The sequence below is a fragment of the Olea europaea genome, unplaced genomic scaffold (assembly GCF_002742605.1).
Source record: "Olea europaea var. sylvestris unplaced genomic scaffold, O_europaea_v1 scaffold2920, whole genome shotgun sequence".
Taxonomy (NCBI): Eukaryota; Viridiplantae; Streptophyta; class Magnoliopsida; order Lamiales; family Oleaceae; genus Olea; species Olea europaea.
Genome location: NW_019247781.1, coordinates 9,718 through 27,138, shown reverse-complemented (window position 1 = coordinate 27,138; position 17,421 = coordinate 9,718). Strand labels below are relative to the sequence as shown.

Sequence of the window (17,421 nt, the reverse complement as noted above, 5' to 3'; positions counted from 1 at the left end):
TCATCTTTAGTTGCATCTTTCCAAAGAATGCTATCACGAAAAACCATAGTTTCACTATAAGTTTTAGGCTCGATTTTCACTTGTAGAATAAAATGAATCATTATTACAACATTCTTCTCATTTCTCTCTACTAAGTAAAAATGAAATATATTGAGTGTCAATTTCATCCGGTCTTAAAGACTTCACAATTCTAGTTCTTTTGTTTCTTTGAGGTTCATTAGATTCATGAACATCTTTAGAAGATGGTTGATCTTGTGTTCCACTTGAGCTTGGATCTCATTATGAGTTTCTCTTGATTCATTATCCGAAAATAGTGAATTTTTGAAAAATTCAACGTCATTAGATTCAATTATCTCTCCAAATTCAATAATCCATATGATTTACTACTATTAGCATAACCAACAAAAGTACATTTGATGCCTCTTGGATTCAACTTGGTCCTATTAGGGTTCATGTTCTTACAATATGTAAGACATCCCCACACTTTGAAGTATCCAATACTTAGTTTTCTTCCTTTCAACAATTCAAGAGTAGAATCTTTTGTAAATTTAGAAGGAGCTCGATTTAATTTCTGCATGTACATAACAATGTTTCACCTCATAAATTAAATGGCAACTTAACATAAGTTAACATGACATTTATCATTTTAACTAATGTTCTATTTTTTCTTTCAGCCAGACAATATTGTTCAAGTGTCCTAAGTGCAGAACATTAATTTATTATGCATTATCGTTCACAAAATATGTTAAAATCACTAAAAAAGTATTCACTTCTTCTCTCACTTCTTAGAATTTTTATTTTCTTACTTAAGTAAACTTCAACTTCATTTTATATGTTTTAAACGTACCAAAAGCTTATGTTTATGTTTCATTAAATAAACATAAGTTTATCTAGAATGACCACCTGTAAAGGTAATAAAATACCTATTTTCGCCTCTAATTAACATGTCATTTAATTCACATATATCCATATCATTTAAAATTTTAGAAGTCCTATTCACACTTTGATATGGCTTCTTTATCATTTTAGATTCTCCATAAGTTTTATTTATATTCATCATTTTCTTTATAAGATATTAAGTTATATTTGAACATTCGTTTCATGGTACTCTTGCTTATGTGATCTAAACTAGTATGTCATAAAGTAAATGAATCAATCAAATAAGCAAACTCGACTATATTATTAATCAACTTGTCAATGGTAAAGAGGTTGACCATTCGTTCATTGGAATCGCCTTTTCCAACAAATTTCTCATTTAAGGATAATAAAAGTTTACTAGACTCATAAACACTTTTTATGCTCGATTCTCGTAGGAGATCACCACTAACTAAGTTCCTATTCATATGAGGAACATGTAATACGTTTGTTAAAGTAATGGTATTATCGGGAGTAAAGATAATCTCTACATTTCATTTTTCAATCACTTTGGAGCGACAATCGTGGCCCATTTGAATCTATTGATCTCCATATATTTAATAATAAGTCTTGAATAAAGACTTATCATATGACATGTGTACAGTTGAACATGTATTATAACACCAACCGGGAACTTTTCCCTTGATAGCATTAGTCTCACTCAAGGTAGCCACAATGTTGTCTTCTTTTATGAAGTTCACTTATCCTTCGCAATTATTTTGTTCTTGGTGTCGACATTCTTTTGCATAATGTCCGAGTTTTCCACGTATAAAGCAACCTCATTTGGACTTCTTAAACTTGTTAAAGTTTTTTAGAAGGCTTTCTCTTACTGAATTTGTTTGAATGATCAATCTTTTCCATAGCATTGACCTTTGAAGTGCCTTTATAAGAAATGTCATTATTTTATGTCTTATCCTTGACTCTTTTCAATTCGAAAATGTATCTACACTTGTTCCAAAGAGTGACTTTCGGAGCTACACATGATTTTCTTCTGATATCATTTCCAAGTTTTAGGGATTGCAATGATTGTTCTCACTTGAAAAGATTTCGAAATTTCAATTTTAACCGCCTTCTCCTAGTTGACAATAACTTACAATTCATGCACTTGAGGAAAAAGGGAAATATTTTCAGGAATTTAAAATCAAAATGCCTTGATATGAGAAATTTCTTTGTTACTTTTTCTTCGACTTTATATTTGTTTTCAAATGCAGCCTAAACTTCTTTTGCTGAAGATGTATTGCTATAGAGATCATACAACTAGTCGGATAATGCTTTGAGAATCTTGACTCTTTTGTCTTCCATCTTTACGGCTTCGGTATCTTCATCATAATGGTCCAAACGAACAAAGTCTTGATTCATCAACTTGATCGTTGCCATAGTAGTTTCATTCTCCATTGCAGAATATCATTTGAAATTGTTGGGAATAATATTTTCAAATAAAAGGAAAGGAGAAAAAACAAAAGAATAGAATCAAGAACTTCAAAAAATTCAAAAGCTTAAACTCATAATTGTTATTCTCAAACGATATTTATCCCCTCTCGAATTGAATGTGATGCTTAAAGGGACTCGTGACAAATGATTTGAAGGATTTATCAAGCCTCGAAAAGGAATAAACAATTAAATACTAATGAAATTCCTTCAAAACTCAAGAATACAAAAATAAACTTTTGAATATGAAAGAAAAGAGTTCTTAATCTTTCTTGTGGAATAGAATTTGATCTCAAGTGGTTTGAATGTGTTTTGTATTAATCATTAATCATCTATTTATTTATCTCAACTAATACTACACAAAATGGTGCCAACACATGATGAAAAACGACAATTTTTCATCCAAAAAGACACCAAGTTTCCAGTTGAAAAACTAGCCATCACTCGTTTTTAACTCTATGCGGCCGCATAGGTTGTTCCATGGCATGGTGAATACGCCTTGCATGCCTACAAAGTTTTGACCCTCAGTTCCATTTTTTATTCCACATTCTATTATATTGATTTTGAACAACAATTTCAACAGATCATACGTGAGTGTACTAGTAAGTCTAACCTAAATATAGAATGATAGTGCTACATATACACTTTCCGCATACATAATCGTTGACACCCCTCACATGGAGGGAGGCACACATAATTTATTATACGTGAGCCCCTATGGAGGGAGTGTTATCTATTATGTACATCGAAAGTATACAAGTAGTATTATCCAATATGGAATGCACCCCTTTTTATCCGACCTAGTCCGTGGGGTACAACAATTATGACAGTCGGCCTCTAAGGCTATCTTCGTCATGTTGGAGATCAAAAGGATTTTAAAGTAGTCTTGGTCTTGCGGTTAAGGAGTGAATGTGAATCCTACTGCAACACCTAGACGTCTAGGTCGGATTATTTATATTTCACATCCTTGATGCGTAACAAAGCTAAAAGAAATTAAATACAATTTTTATCATTTTGGAATAGTTAAAAGGAATGAACAATAACCATAATCAAACTTAATAAAGTAGTTATTTTATTACTATACTAATAATCAGCTTACCCAAATATGAATTTGAGGTTGGAATAAATTCCAAACAAGAATATGACTGTTAAAACTTGATATCTCTCTGCTTAAAAAAAATTTTAAAAATCAAATATGAATTGGAAAGAAATTAAAGATTTAAATTCATTTATTATCACTAAATGCATGGTCCCATTCATAAGCTGCCACGCAACACGACAACAACTTGAGGAAAATTATTTTGTCTGAAGTGTGATATATTTAGTCGTTCTTTGCTTAGTGTTAAAATCAAATTATTATAATAGATTTTAATAAAAAAGTGATTAAATATGTTGTTTAAATGGCCTCAAGGCCCTCAACCAACTTATTTAAAAGCAATCACATAGGCCATATACAAAAGATAATTCTGCAAAGAATGCCGTAGACAATAGCATCAATCTAACGTAATTTAAGGAAGAGGTTTTCTTTAAAAAAATAAAAATAAATAATAATAATAATAATAATAATAATAATAATAATAATAATAATAATAATAATAATAATTCCTGTTTATGATTATTTTCGTTGTATTTGTTTGGCGATTTATTTCTTGTTGGGAAAAGTAGTTTCAATCTAACTAGGAAAATGCATTCGAATATTATCTTGTAAAGTAAAGATAATTTTTAAGAAAAAAAACTTGTATTTTCTTCGGAGGTAATGGGAATGAATTGAAATAGAAGAAGAAAGTATTTGATATTTTACCAAAAAAATTATAAATTTTGTAATAGTGACCGAATGTCCAAGGGATATAATCTGTCTTAAAATCTGTAGTTTATTTTTTTCAATATTAAGTTTATAATTATAACTTTTTTATATGGGCCAACAGTTTTTGTAGCGATAATAACACCTTCCGTTGATAAACCAAAGAACACAAGTTTGTGACATTGGATCTGTACTTTTTTTCTTCGTCACAAATTTTCAATCTAGTAAACTTATAAATGAATTATATATTTAGATGCCCCAGAAATATAGTCCAGTGGTGCAAAGGACAGAAATGAGGTATTCTCACGTCTTGCTGGCAACCGCAGTGCGAGGATTCGATTCATGAGACATGAAATTGGACTCCTTGTAGATGTAGTGTACATGCAGCTCTTGATCCTTGATCTGTTAGAGCACATCCTACGATTTACCTCTCTCTAAGGACGGGACGGTGGGAAGGTTCAACCTTTNAAAAAAACTAGAGAAAGGTTTCTCTCAATTTACGGGCAAAAGATATAACTATGTGTATGTAATGATCTCACTAAAGAAAAGGGTCAAATATATATATGGGTAGGTCAACATAAATGGGTCAAGAGCAACGGGTCGAGCTCATTAACACCTCTAGTTGCCCATAGTGATATTCTTTGCTTGTAACTGTTTCTTGGGCTACCAATTATAATTAAGGGAAAATTAGCTAGAAACCTGATTTTAAAGATTAATTTTCAAAGAACAAGAGATTAAGTTTCATTTTCACAAATCAGATCTTAAATAAATTTTAATAACTAAAACTAATAAAAATATATTTACAAAATCGAATACACGTATTTATCGCATCTAACCCCATTACCCCACCCACCCACGCACACCAAGAAATTTATGTCTTCTCTCTCTACTCACTCTCATATCTTTCCCAACATTTCTGTCTTCTCTCTCTACCGACTCTCATCTCTCTCTCTCTCTCTCTACATTTCTTATTCTCTCTCTAAAATCACACCGTCGGTGGAGTTGAGGTGCGGCGATATGGACTAAACTCTTATTCGGCATTTTAGATCACGACGACGATTTGGACTTTTTGTGCAGTGTTACGGACTTTTGTGTGGTTTTACGGATCGTATGATTTTTTGGTAAATTTTTCGACATGTTTTGTTGCGATTTTTGAGATGGTTATTGTGCAGGCGGTGATAGTGTGCTGTGGTGGTGGTGACGGCTTGTTTGTGGGTTTTTTTGGTGGGGATGGTGGTTGGGTACGATTTAAATGGAGAGAGGAGAGACGGTGGTGGTGGTGTTCTTTGGGTGGTGCGGTGGTGGCGACGACGGGTTTGTGGAATTTTTGGTGGTGGTGGTGGTGGTTGGGTGTGGTTTAAATGGAGATAGAGGAGATGGTGGTGGTGAGGTCGTTGATGGCACTAGAGACACGGTGGATGAGGAAGGCCAATGTAGTGCCAGATAATTGAATCTTCTCAATTGAAAAGTCCTCCATTACTTCGATTGTGTGTTTGCTGGTAGAAGAGAAGGAAAGAGAGATTTTGCTTCTTTTAAGCAATTGTCACAAATTTACGGTTGGCAAAATTGTAGTGGCTTGTCCTTCATCCAGCCTTGTCTTCTGGGGCTAGAAAACATCATTTTTATCTCAATTATTACTTTGAAATAGGAGCAAATTATGATATGGGTCGCGATGAGTGCATATTTGTTTGTGGTGACCCCATGTGACCAAACTTGTATTTGTTGTGAGTATTTGTGACGAATTTTGTGTTGATTGTGACATGAGATTGACCTTGTCACAAACAGTCACTGAATGTAATTTTGGTCATTGTTAGCCACACCGAAAACAGAGTTGGTCACGGTTAATCACAGATAATGTGGGTCAATAAATTGATTACATACAATCACAAATTAAACGGTCACATAGAGTCACACTGAAAATAATTTCGATCACAAATAGTTACATATAATTCATATCATCTGATTAGGTCACAGATATAATAAAATTGGTTACATGTCACAGATTTAATGAAACTGATCACATGTCATTGCTTAAAAAAAAGGTACAACGTCAGTTGCCGGAGATAGGTTGGGGTCGTCGGAGTTGTCATCACAGAAGTCGCCGGAAATGGGGTGGGGTCGTCGGAGGTGGAATGGGGCGGAGAGATAAAGAGAATGGTTTGAATTTAAATTTTAAAATTTGGTGGGAGTAGTGGTGGAGTAGGTAGATTGATTATATTATATTATTATTAAACATTTAATAATTTCATTTATCACCAAATATTTGTAAAATTTTAGGAAGTTTGTTAATTTAGAAATATGATTTTTATATGTAGGATTTATATGGTCTTCCATCTAATTAATCTATTCAATCCTCGGCTTCCAACGAAACTTAAAAATATTTTTTCAGCCCAATGATCTTATCGTCCCGAGTTTAATTAATATCAAAATACCCAACAGTTTTATTGACCAAAAAAGTAGGGAAATTTCATATGTTAGATATTAGGTTTGGTCCATTTCAAAATTTAGAAACTTCAAAAACCAAATTTTAGTTAAATTTTATTTATTAAATAATTAATTAAAAATTTATTTTATTAATTAAATATATTAACCTCACAATTCAATAATATTTGGCCACAAATTATCGAATTAAATAATTAATTGGTTACAAATTATTTCTTAGTTATAAATCAAAAATTTTATAGGATACAAATTATTTCACGATCACAAATCAAACATTTTATAAGTCACAATCTATTCATTAGTCATAAATCAAAAAAATTATGTGTCACAATTTATTTAGTAATCATAAATGACAAATTTTATAGGTTACGATTCAAAATTTTAAATTACACATTATTTATTGGTTACAAGTTATCGTTCACATATTATTTATTAGTCACAAAATATTCAATTTATTGATCACAATCTCAAATAATTGATTGCATATTATTTTTATTGATCATATATTAATCAATTTATTGATTACAATCAATCAAATAATTTGTAACCGTCACCATCATTTGTAACAATCACCTCACCACCACGTCGCACCCAACTACCGCACACAGCACCATACCCAACCATTGGTTAATAGCACCATACCCTACACACCCACCAGAGCCACATATGCTACCAACACCACCACACACAACACTACATCATTACCACACACAACCACTGGTCAACAACACCGCCCCCAACAACCCACCGGACGCATCACCATACCCAATCATTGGTCAACAACACCACACTCAACAACCCATCGCGCATAGCATTGCACCTAACCACCCCTCGCACACCACAACTACACATCACCACCACACCCAACCCAACCACCGTACCACTACACATCACAACCACCTGTGACTAGAGAAAAATGGAAAAAAGGACCCCCGATCTGCAGCACCTCGTTGCGTGCAGTGCCACGAGCATCAACGTTGCCCTATCCACAAACGATATGTGACGTGCTATTGTTTGGGTTGATCTACATCTTCAACTGTACCGATTGTCCTGTGCAACCCTCATTGCCGACAAGAGGTTAAAGAGAGGGTGAGAAAAGAGAGGCAGGAAGATTGGATAGAGAGAAGGGAGATAAATGGTTAGGGTTTGGGATTGAAACTTTGTATGGTAGATTAATTAATTTTTGAATTGTTATATTTAGAAACATGGTCTATGATTTAAGAATCGAGATCTCCACATCTTTTGATTCCTACAATTTCCCAAGCAAAGTATCAATGGTGAATATTTCTAAGTGATTCGTAGAATATCAATAACGATATCTTTTGGTCTTAATTCCCTAAACTAATTATCATTACAAAGAATTGGTAACGCGTGGACACTGTTAACTTTTTGTTCATAATTTTTTCATTTTTTCTTTGTATTCTTTATAAATTATGTTAATCTAATCCAAAGAAAGTAGACATGCTCTTTCTTTCAAAAGTCAGGTCTATCATGCTTTATTGTTTCGGCTACTATCATGAATTATCAGATCTATCTCCCCTATTTGTGTCCCAAAATATTAATGCATGTTCAGCCTAGCTTAAAAAATCTACTCATAAATTACATATAAGTACAATAACTTTTATTTCTCAAACGATTTAAGCATTAGTATCTCCTCCGCTCAAAATAATAACAATAATTACGTGCGGTGCCGACAGATGAGGGAGGTACAACTAGGAAACACGCAAACTTATTTCTTCCCATTATCCCAGTGGTGGGTGCTGGAATGATAAATCCCAATCAGCCAGTTAGAAATTGAAAACTTATTATTAATAATCCATGCTTAAAAGCAACATTTTTAAGTGCTTTCTCCATGCGACAAGTATCTAGTCTCTAGCAAGGCAATTAAAAGTAATACTTCTGCAACACAATCAAAATCTCTTTTTCTACAGATGTTGCGCCTTATAACAAACATAACTCTAACAGTAGTACAACTTCTGGAAAAATTATTTTTCATGTAATAATAAGTAAAGAAAAAATTCAGAGAAGATAATTGAAAAGGAACGTTCATATTTTCAGTCTTGAAGCCCTATTTTTGATGATCTATATTGAAAATAAACAACTTAGAATAAAGATTACTCGTCATTCAAGCTTCCATTGGCGTCTCAGTGATGCTCTCTAAGTGAGGTCTCCATATGCCAACACGCCCTCTTCTTCGATCCCTTTGCGTTGATACCTTCTCTTTAAGAATATCAGACAAATATTTATCCGACATTACTAAATTCGTCATGACAACGTTGTTGTTGTTCTCAATATCAATTTGTGTCTCTTTCTTTTCCTTCTTTATCGATGATCTTGATCGAGTTTTTTCTGGCACTGGCATGAGGAAATAAATCTTCCCTCTTTGAAGTTCTGCATCAGGCGGAACTGCAACAATCGATGGGCAAATCCCTTCACCTGTGGGTGATGAGGGTTTCTTTAGTACATGCTTTGGATGCAATTTCATTATCTCTTCTGCTTTAATGCTGCCACTTATCTCTTCAACCCGCCCATTAGCATGGACTATTCGAATCACATCGAGGACGCCGCACGGCAGAATGCAAGATATGCAGCATCTAATGGTGTTCTTCATAGAGAGATGAGGGAGAGAAGAAGAAAGTAGAGTGTATAGGTGAAAGGGGAGTGGCAGTTTACTAATCCTTCTCCAATGAGTTTCTTGGTATACATGATATGTTATTATTATATGCTTTTTACCCTTCACTTTTCCATCTTTTGTGCGTGAAATTTTTCACTTGGGATGAAATCAATGGCATCAATTAATAATTGGTACTTTGCCTTTTGGATCCATGATTCAGCCATTCTCACCCTCTCCCCACCCCAATAATCTTTAGCAAACTAAATAAAATTTGGGTCGGGTGCACATGATCCAGGACTTTTAAAAAAAAATCACATCGAAAGCATCAAGCAATATAATGAATAAAATTTTAATTTCGTTTTCTGCGCATGCACTACATATTTTTGGATGAATAATACTATTTCCAATCGCTCACTACAGCAGTCGCCCTACATGACATACATATAGCATGTGATTATTTGATGCATTAATAAATAAAAAAAACTACCACATTAATGTATCAAAGAATTATCTACCATGTGTATGCCACGTAGGGCGACTATCGCAGTGAATAACTACGAATAGCATTACTCTTTGTGGATAATCGGGATTGCCTAGTCTTCTAATAAGAACTTTACAATTGTAAATATGCCGTCAAATTTGCTTAGTTAAGGAGGGTGAGAATTGTAGGGTCCCTATTGTGTGTGAATGTATTTGTGATATTTCAAAATCTCCAAGCAAGATCACGTGGAGTATGGCTTTCATTGGAAAGCAAAGGTTCATGGACATCTTTTTCTCAAATGGATCTAGGTTGTGGATTGCTTTGACTTGTACGAATTCTAATTGTCCTATTTGCCCGATCAAGTGAACCATCAAAGAACAAGAGAATGTAAAATATATATAACAAATAAATTATTCAAACAAGAGAGTTTTAATTTAAATTTTTTTTTTTTTAGAAACATTAAACAATAAGTAATATGCTCATATTGAGGATTATCTTTTTATTGATTCCATAAATTGTAAACTTTTAGTTAGCTGTTTCAAAAGGTTAGAACTTTTTTAAGTCAAATCGATTTCGTTTTTCAATCATATTAATTAAATCAATGATTTAAGAATGAAAAAGGATTCAAATCTTGTGACAATTGCTCGAAGTACTTCACAATCGATGTACCAAATAAAATTTTTGCTATTGAATAAAATGTGTTTTTCAAACTTAGAAAAGATTTCAAAAGTAAAATGATGACTGAAAGAAAATAGTTCTTTCTGATAATTTGTTAGATGGGATAGTGGGCCACAAATAAAGCTTGTTAGTAAGAGAAAAAACAAGTTAGGTTAAAGCAGTAATTATCAAATTGATTTCCTTTGCAATTAATATTTGGTTGGCCAATGTCTGATAGAAGAGTGGCCCAAAATATTGATATAAGTGGGCAACATGTGAGGAATGGAGGGAAGTGTCGTGTCAAAGGCAAGGGCCTTGAGACAAGTATCATAAAATTGGGAACATTTTGCATCTGCAGTGCTCAAAATATGCTCTGCACTGCACTTGAATCCCCGATTGTGTTCTTGTATCCGCAAAACCAGGGAGACAAGTCTAGGGATGCTAGCACAGGTGCCAATCTAGGTGGAAGAAGACGATCGAGATGATTTTACATTTTTTACCTATGAAAAAATAGTTGGACTATCCCCTTCCGCCATCCCTGAATGTAGCAATGATCTCACTATCAGTTATATTGATCATAAACACCACTTGTGTTACATAAAATTATTTATAGAAAATAAATTATGTGCAAGGCACATGTTCTTCACACATTTTTTTCTCCATTCTTGCACAAAAAACGGAAGTTTGAGAATTTGAAAACAAGAAAATTTGATTGGGGATCCAAGTGCTTCAAAGCGAATACTTGGGGACTGCAGTGCAAATTTATGTGAAATTGGAACTTGTGGACGTAATCAGTAATATATATATATATATATATATATATATATATATATATATATAATCTCACAACCTAATTAAAATCAATTAGAATTTAGAAGTGATTGAAAGGTACGGAATTTAGATGGGTGATGGGACGTGGATGGCTTCAATTACTGTGCAAATGAGATGTTTGGTAATCATCGGTCCAAATAAGTAAAGGATTGGAGCATTTTTAAAAGCACTGAACTTTAAATTTCATAAATCTATTTTTAGTAAATTCTATCCAATTCAGTGGGCTGCTTTTTCCTCCCCGTCGACTTGGATAAGGCAGCAATTTATTGCGTCCAACAAGCAATAAGATTTTTGTAGAGTGTGTCATTACATTATCTTCTTTGATTTGTTACATTCTCGTTTTCTATTAAAGTAAATATTATAATCTCGATCACAAGAGCTAAGAAAATTGTATAAAAAATATTGATCATTGAAAATGAATTAGTTTAGGCGTGCACGACTTTTACTATTATTTATAATAGTCGTCTTATATGTTATTGGGAGGTCTTGAGTTCTATTTATGCACATTTTTTAGTAAATTGAAGGTCGAACATTGACATGCAAGGCTAGTCGACTGGACCGCACTTGTATATACCACCCTTAATTGGACTATTTCCAGTTTTCCACCCAATCCTCGATATAATGTATATCTCGACATTAGAATCCAAATGGACAAAAGAAGTCCATTATGGAGATCTTGAAAGCTTGAAATATTAAGCAAGCGTAATATAAAATACATGATCATAATGTAGTCACGATAAGCAATTCTTGATATAGACTTACACATATAAAGAATTACTTTAGTGTAAATTTTACATATTGTAATTATCATAATGTAATGCAATGATTGGTAATTTAGGTAAATGTTGAGTTTAAATGAGTTCTGAATGATCTAAATAATAGAAAGGACTAAGTAACAATAAATTATACAAAAGGAATTCGAAAGAGAATTTACTTTTTACTGCACAGTGGAAATGTATTTCAGTATTGTAACTTATGAATACATGTAGGGTTTAGGGTTATGATTGAAGCTAATTGGGAAGAGAGAAGAATCTGGAATAGTATCTTCTATCGAAACACGACCTCTTTATAGAAACCTATTATCAAAAGAAATCTCTTTATTAACCAATAAAACTTTTGCAAATATAAATAAATATTAAACCATTAAGAAATATTAATATAAGATAGATATCATGTGGGCCGTCTTAAATTATTACGTTCTCCCACTTGGTCACATGACATTTTTTTCATACATGGTTTATAAAAAGAAAAACATCATGTACAATACAATTCAAAAATTTCTTATAACTACGAATCTCAGTATACCTATATAATAAAGATAAAAAAAAAAAAAAATACCATCATGTCATGTCATGCATCATCTTAATATGAATAATTGAAACTATCATCTAATTTGAAATTCATTAAATAAAAACTTAAAAGTTTGGCCACTTGGTTGACTTGCAAACATATTCTTAATAATAAGTTCAAGTTGCACTAGATTAATAATGACATTACTCACATACTTATTTCATCAAACATAATAACAAATTACACAACATATAATATAAATGTACATAGCACACTAAAAGATAAAACCTTAAACCTTGCGAAAAATTAAAATAAAATAATCAACTTAAAGTCAGAGAACAATCCAAACGGGAGTCTCAACAAAAAGAAAATTTTAAATTTACAGAGTAAAAGTGTAAAACAATCATATGACGTATTTATTATTACTAATTTTATTTATTTATTTATTTTTTCTTTTTTTTCTTTTTTTAACTTAAGATGGCTTCTAAATCTGCTTGCTTGATATGAAGACAAGCTTCTGATTGATAAATTTATTTTTTATAATTTTTTTTACAATTTTTATACTAGAAATGGAATAAATTTTTAATTTTTAAATATAGACGAAACTACTACAAAGCTTCAAAGTCGGTTATATGCATCTACACTAGAGCCAAGGACAATTTCTTTCTCCCAAATCATAATATTTTGATTGGCAGCCAACCTAATTTTTCCATTACATTTTTTCATGGCCTACAAAAACAACTAGCGAGAGTTTTGACATATGATGTTAAAAAACTATACAGACTGGCAGGAATAATGTGTCTGAGAAGCAATTAGTCCTGTTTAACAATCATTAAAATAAAATAATTTTTTTCTGAAAGTCTCATTTTTATAATAAAATATTCCGCACATAAATTAAAATTTTTCTACTTTTTAACCACACATCTCGAAAAATTACTATTTTAAAACTTATTTATCCTTCAAAATAAAAATAAAAAGTAAAAAAATATTTTTAATGGTTGTCAAATCGAGGCTAAATACCAAAGGAAATTAAAAAATAAAACTCAAATACTTATGAAATGAGCGCGAAATTGGCCTTCTATCCGTCATCCGGATCTGGAGAGGCCAAAATCAATCAGCCCTTGTTTGATCCAGTTAAAAATATTGATAAAAGTCAAAATCAATAATTAATTTTATAGTGGAATAGATCTTCAATTCGTGGAATCCGGGCTCAGTATACCAATCACAACCTTATCAAAGACACCCAACCAAAGGCTTCAATCCACGACTATTTTACTTTGGTTGTTCAACTCAATTTATTCACAAAGAACATAATAGGGTGATTGCAATGTGTAACAAAGAGGGGAGGAAGACAAGTTTCAACGGAGAAAAACACAAGAAAGTTGGCTGCCTCTTTCTTTAATAATTGTGCGCGCGCGCACGGCTTCTTCAATAATGAGGCCAATATATAGTTTTAGGGTGATAATATTATCTTAAAAATCTATTATTACAGAGCAACCTAGCAAACAATTATTTTAGCAAAGGTGATAATAGTATTTTAAAAATACTAAAACATTAGCAGATGAAAACTCACACGCGTTTCAGTGAATGCAGCCCTCCTAATTCTACTGGAATAATTCCACTCTTCCAGGGTTGTAAGCAGTCCAAATTGTTGAGGAATGATGCCAAAAAAATTATTCTTGGAGAGGTCACTGATGGCACAATCATAAGATGTTAATCAGGCAAATTGACAAGATCAAAAAGATGATAGGAACACAAAAAAGTAGAAAAGAAAAGACTAGAACAGACAGCTTAGGCTGGTAATGAATTCACTAGTACTAGGAATGCCATAATTCAAGCATACATGACAGAGTGGAGAGGCCGTTTAGGCTTAGTAGTTAAAATGGCTAAAGATGAGGTCCTGATACTAAACCTCAAGTTTAAGTCCTGCAAATAGTGATCTATTGTCCCTGCTGTTGTTGAGATATATAATTATTATCCCAACATTGTTGATGCAGATTGCAATTTGCAGTGGTATTGAAATATATTAATCAAGTGTCATCATTTATTATTATAATTTAATGATAAATCTTATTGAATTATCGTTCCGAGAGTAATGAATCATTCCAGGTTTTTGCTCGAAAGAAATTGGACGTGAGTTGTAACTGTTGGATTAATGAGGAACACAGATTCTTAGACAAAAAGCAGCATGGGATTTGTTACAGGCACAAAACAATGTTTTGACAAAGAGAACATCAGGGACATGTGCCGCTCATAACATGATTTCTTTGAATAAAATTGGTTGCTTTCAAAAGAAGTTACACTGAAACACTATACTGCCCAAAAGTTTTGGAGACAAGCAATATCCATATTTTTGCATGTTACTCCACAGAGCGAGAAAAGATGTTTCAGGACACTAATATTCAAGTAAAATGAGCGTCTTACGGCCAGGCAGCCAGCTACAGATATTTTTCGTGGTAGTTTAGCTTAAATTACTAAGGTTGGTGTGGGGTATAAATGGATAATTTATTTAGCAAAAATGATAAATTTATGATCGATCTGCAGAAAAATAACCACAATCAAGATTCACAGACAATGCTCTCTTCCAAATAAAGCTAGACAAAAGTCATCAAAGCAAGGACATGAAAACAATTAATCTATATGATGAATAATTAACCATGCGGCGGTATTGTTTAAATTTATTTTCGCATAATCACAAATAAGGTGTTATTATCTAATACTTCTATTTAGTCAGCTGTTAAGGTTGTTACATGGGGAAACTTCAAGTCGAAGCAAAAGAAGTCAAATTGATGGGAGATGTTATGTGTTTATTTACTTTCCAAATGACTTTAGGAACTGAAAGCTGAAAACTTGCAATTTTAACAAAAGATTGCACAAAAACAAATTTGACACTCACAGAAATCGTAAATGATAGAGATTTCCAAGCTCTGGTGCCAATACTCCTTCCAAGTAACGTCAATTGAGATCCCTGTACAAAAAACTGTTTCGCACGGGTAGTCGCTGACAATTAAAAGGGATCAGACGATTGTGTAAGGAACAAACCTCTTGAGATAAAGTCCCAAAAATGGGTGTTTTATTGGCGATGATTTACAATTAGAACTAAACAGAATGACTCCAAGGAGCGCAAGCACACGAGTACTGAAAGAAATGTTTAAGTTTAAACTAAGAAATTGAAATTACATATTCTCTATTTGAGAGTGTTTGATTCGGGGTATTTCTCTCTATGTATTCTCTTCCTTTTATATTCCCTTGATGATTTCTTCGTGACAAACCGCTTGGAAACTGCTTGATTGCTTTATAACTACCCACTTTCTTTATGGTGGCTAACTTGTCGTGGAACTGCCGTCTCTAACTGCTACCACTACTCTTTGTCGTTCAACTGCCTTCAACTGGGTTCCTTGAATCGTGGAATGTGATAAGGTTACTCAATAACTGCTTCAATTACTGCATCTCTGGATAACCATAATATTTTATGTTTGCTAAGATCCTTGGCGATTCGAAGGTATGGGCGAGAACAGGGTCGTCGCTTTGGATGACTGTTAGACACTCCATTCGCTCAGATCTTGGGCGTCTTGCAATCTTGGGCGATGATGTTACTGTGTTCATGGGCTTCCACTGCATTCATTAATATTCCTATCTGGGCCTTTATCCTGAATTGCCCAATTGGGCTTCATTCCTTGGGCTATTCAATTTGGGCTGCACTTTTAGTGTGTCAACAATTACTTCCCAATATGGCAGAATTAATACTAATTATTAATCTTTGCCATATTTATTTTGTGTTTTCTAGCAACATTTGAAATTTTCAAGAATTTCAATCATTATTTCCTTCTACAATCTGAAAAAGTGCAACGTTACAAACCATTATAAATCAAAAGGACACACCATTTCATTGCACCACTCGACCACGCCTATATTTCGCGCTTCTTCCTCGCTATTTTACTGTTCATCTTCTTACTTCTCTGCTACGTTTCCCAGGCAAACATTGTCAAAACTGTACTTTGTTTCTAATAACGGCTCCACAAACCCAACCTGATGACTCTTTTAACTTCGAAGATTTCTAGAAAATTCTTACTCAGCCATATGTAAATTCGAACTTCCTTGCACCAGCCAATGCCGAACTCAATAAGTTCTATCTGGGTCCATCATTCAATAACGTCGAAGCCGTCAAACAAGTGGCGGTGGGCCAGCTGTTCTCTTGCACTCAAGGCCCTCCGTTTCTGAACTCTTTGCCGCTGAGGCCGATTCGCGAAAAAGGAATTCGCACTTAGCCTAAATCTGATGTTGTTTTTCGTAGATGGCATGCTCGCATTGTGGACCATGGTCCTGCCAAGGCAATTTTTGATCATGTTAGGATTTCTGATTTATTAGAAATCGCTCTTCAACCCCCAATTTTTGACCCAGTGCTTTTTCCTATTGCTTTGAGTTTTTGGTCTTCTGAATATAATACCTTCGTTTTCCCTCTTGGTCCCATGTCTATTACTTTAAGGGATGTTGGGGCCCTAGTAAATCTTCCACCTTTGGGCGATACCCTTTTCCCTGGTATTTTGATTTTCGGTGTCGTCCCAAAATTTGACAAGAAACTCACTGAGTCTTACTCAAGCTTGCAAGGCTTTTATAATCACTCAAGCGCTGAACCTTCCCATACTGAGCGTGTGACCTTTCTTCAGATTTGGCTATGTAAATATATTCTCTACGTGCCAAGTATGAAGCCTTCCATGAGTTATTTACCCATAGCACATGAATTGGCGCGTGGTAGGTCTTTGAATTTGTGTTCCTTCTTTTTAGCTGCCCTTTATAGAGGCATGACTTCTCTTCAATTTCAATCGAAGAATGGTGCATCTCCCACTAGCAGTGGGCCTCTTTAGTTCACTCAACTGTGGTTGAGAGCATATTTCCCTTCACTTGGTGCTCCATCCATTTCTTTTCGTTCTGCTAGCTGTTATGGGCTAGCCATTGACCCAT

General features: G+C 33.6%; 1 protein-coding gene across 1 annotated transcript; it reads right to left on the bottom strand.

The window, feature by feature from the left end:
* Window positions 1–8,450: 8,450 nt before the first annotated feature.
* LOC111384465 lies at window positions 8,451–9,455 on the bottom strand. The gene has a single exon (XM_023008743.1). The coding sequence runs from the start codon at window positions 9,195–9,197 to the stop codon at window positions 8,712–8,714; it is 486 nt and encodes a 161-aa protein (XP_022864511.1). The 5' UTR covers window positions 9,198–9,455; the 3' UTR covers window positions 8,451–8,711.
* Window positions 9,456–17,421: the final 7,966 nt, after the last annotated feature.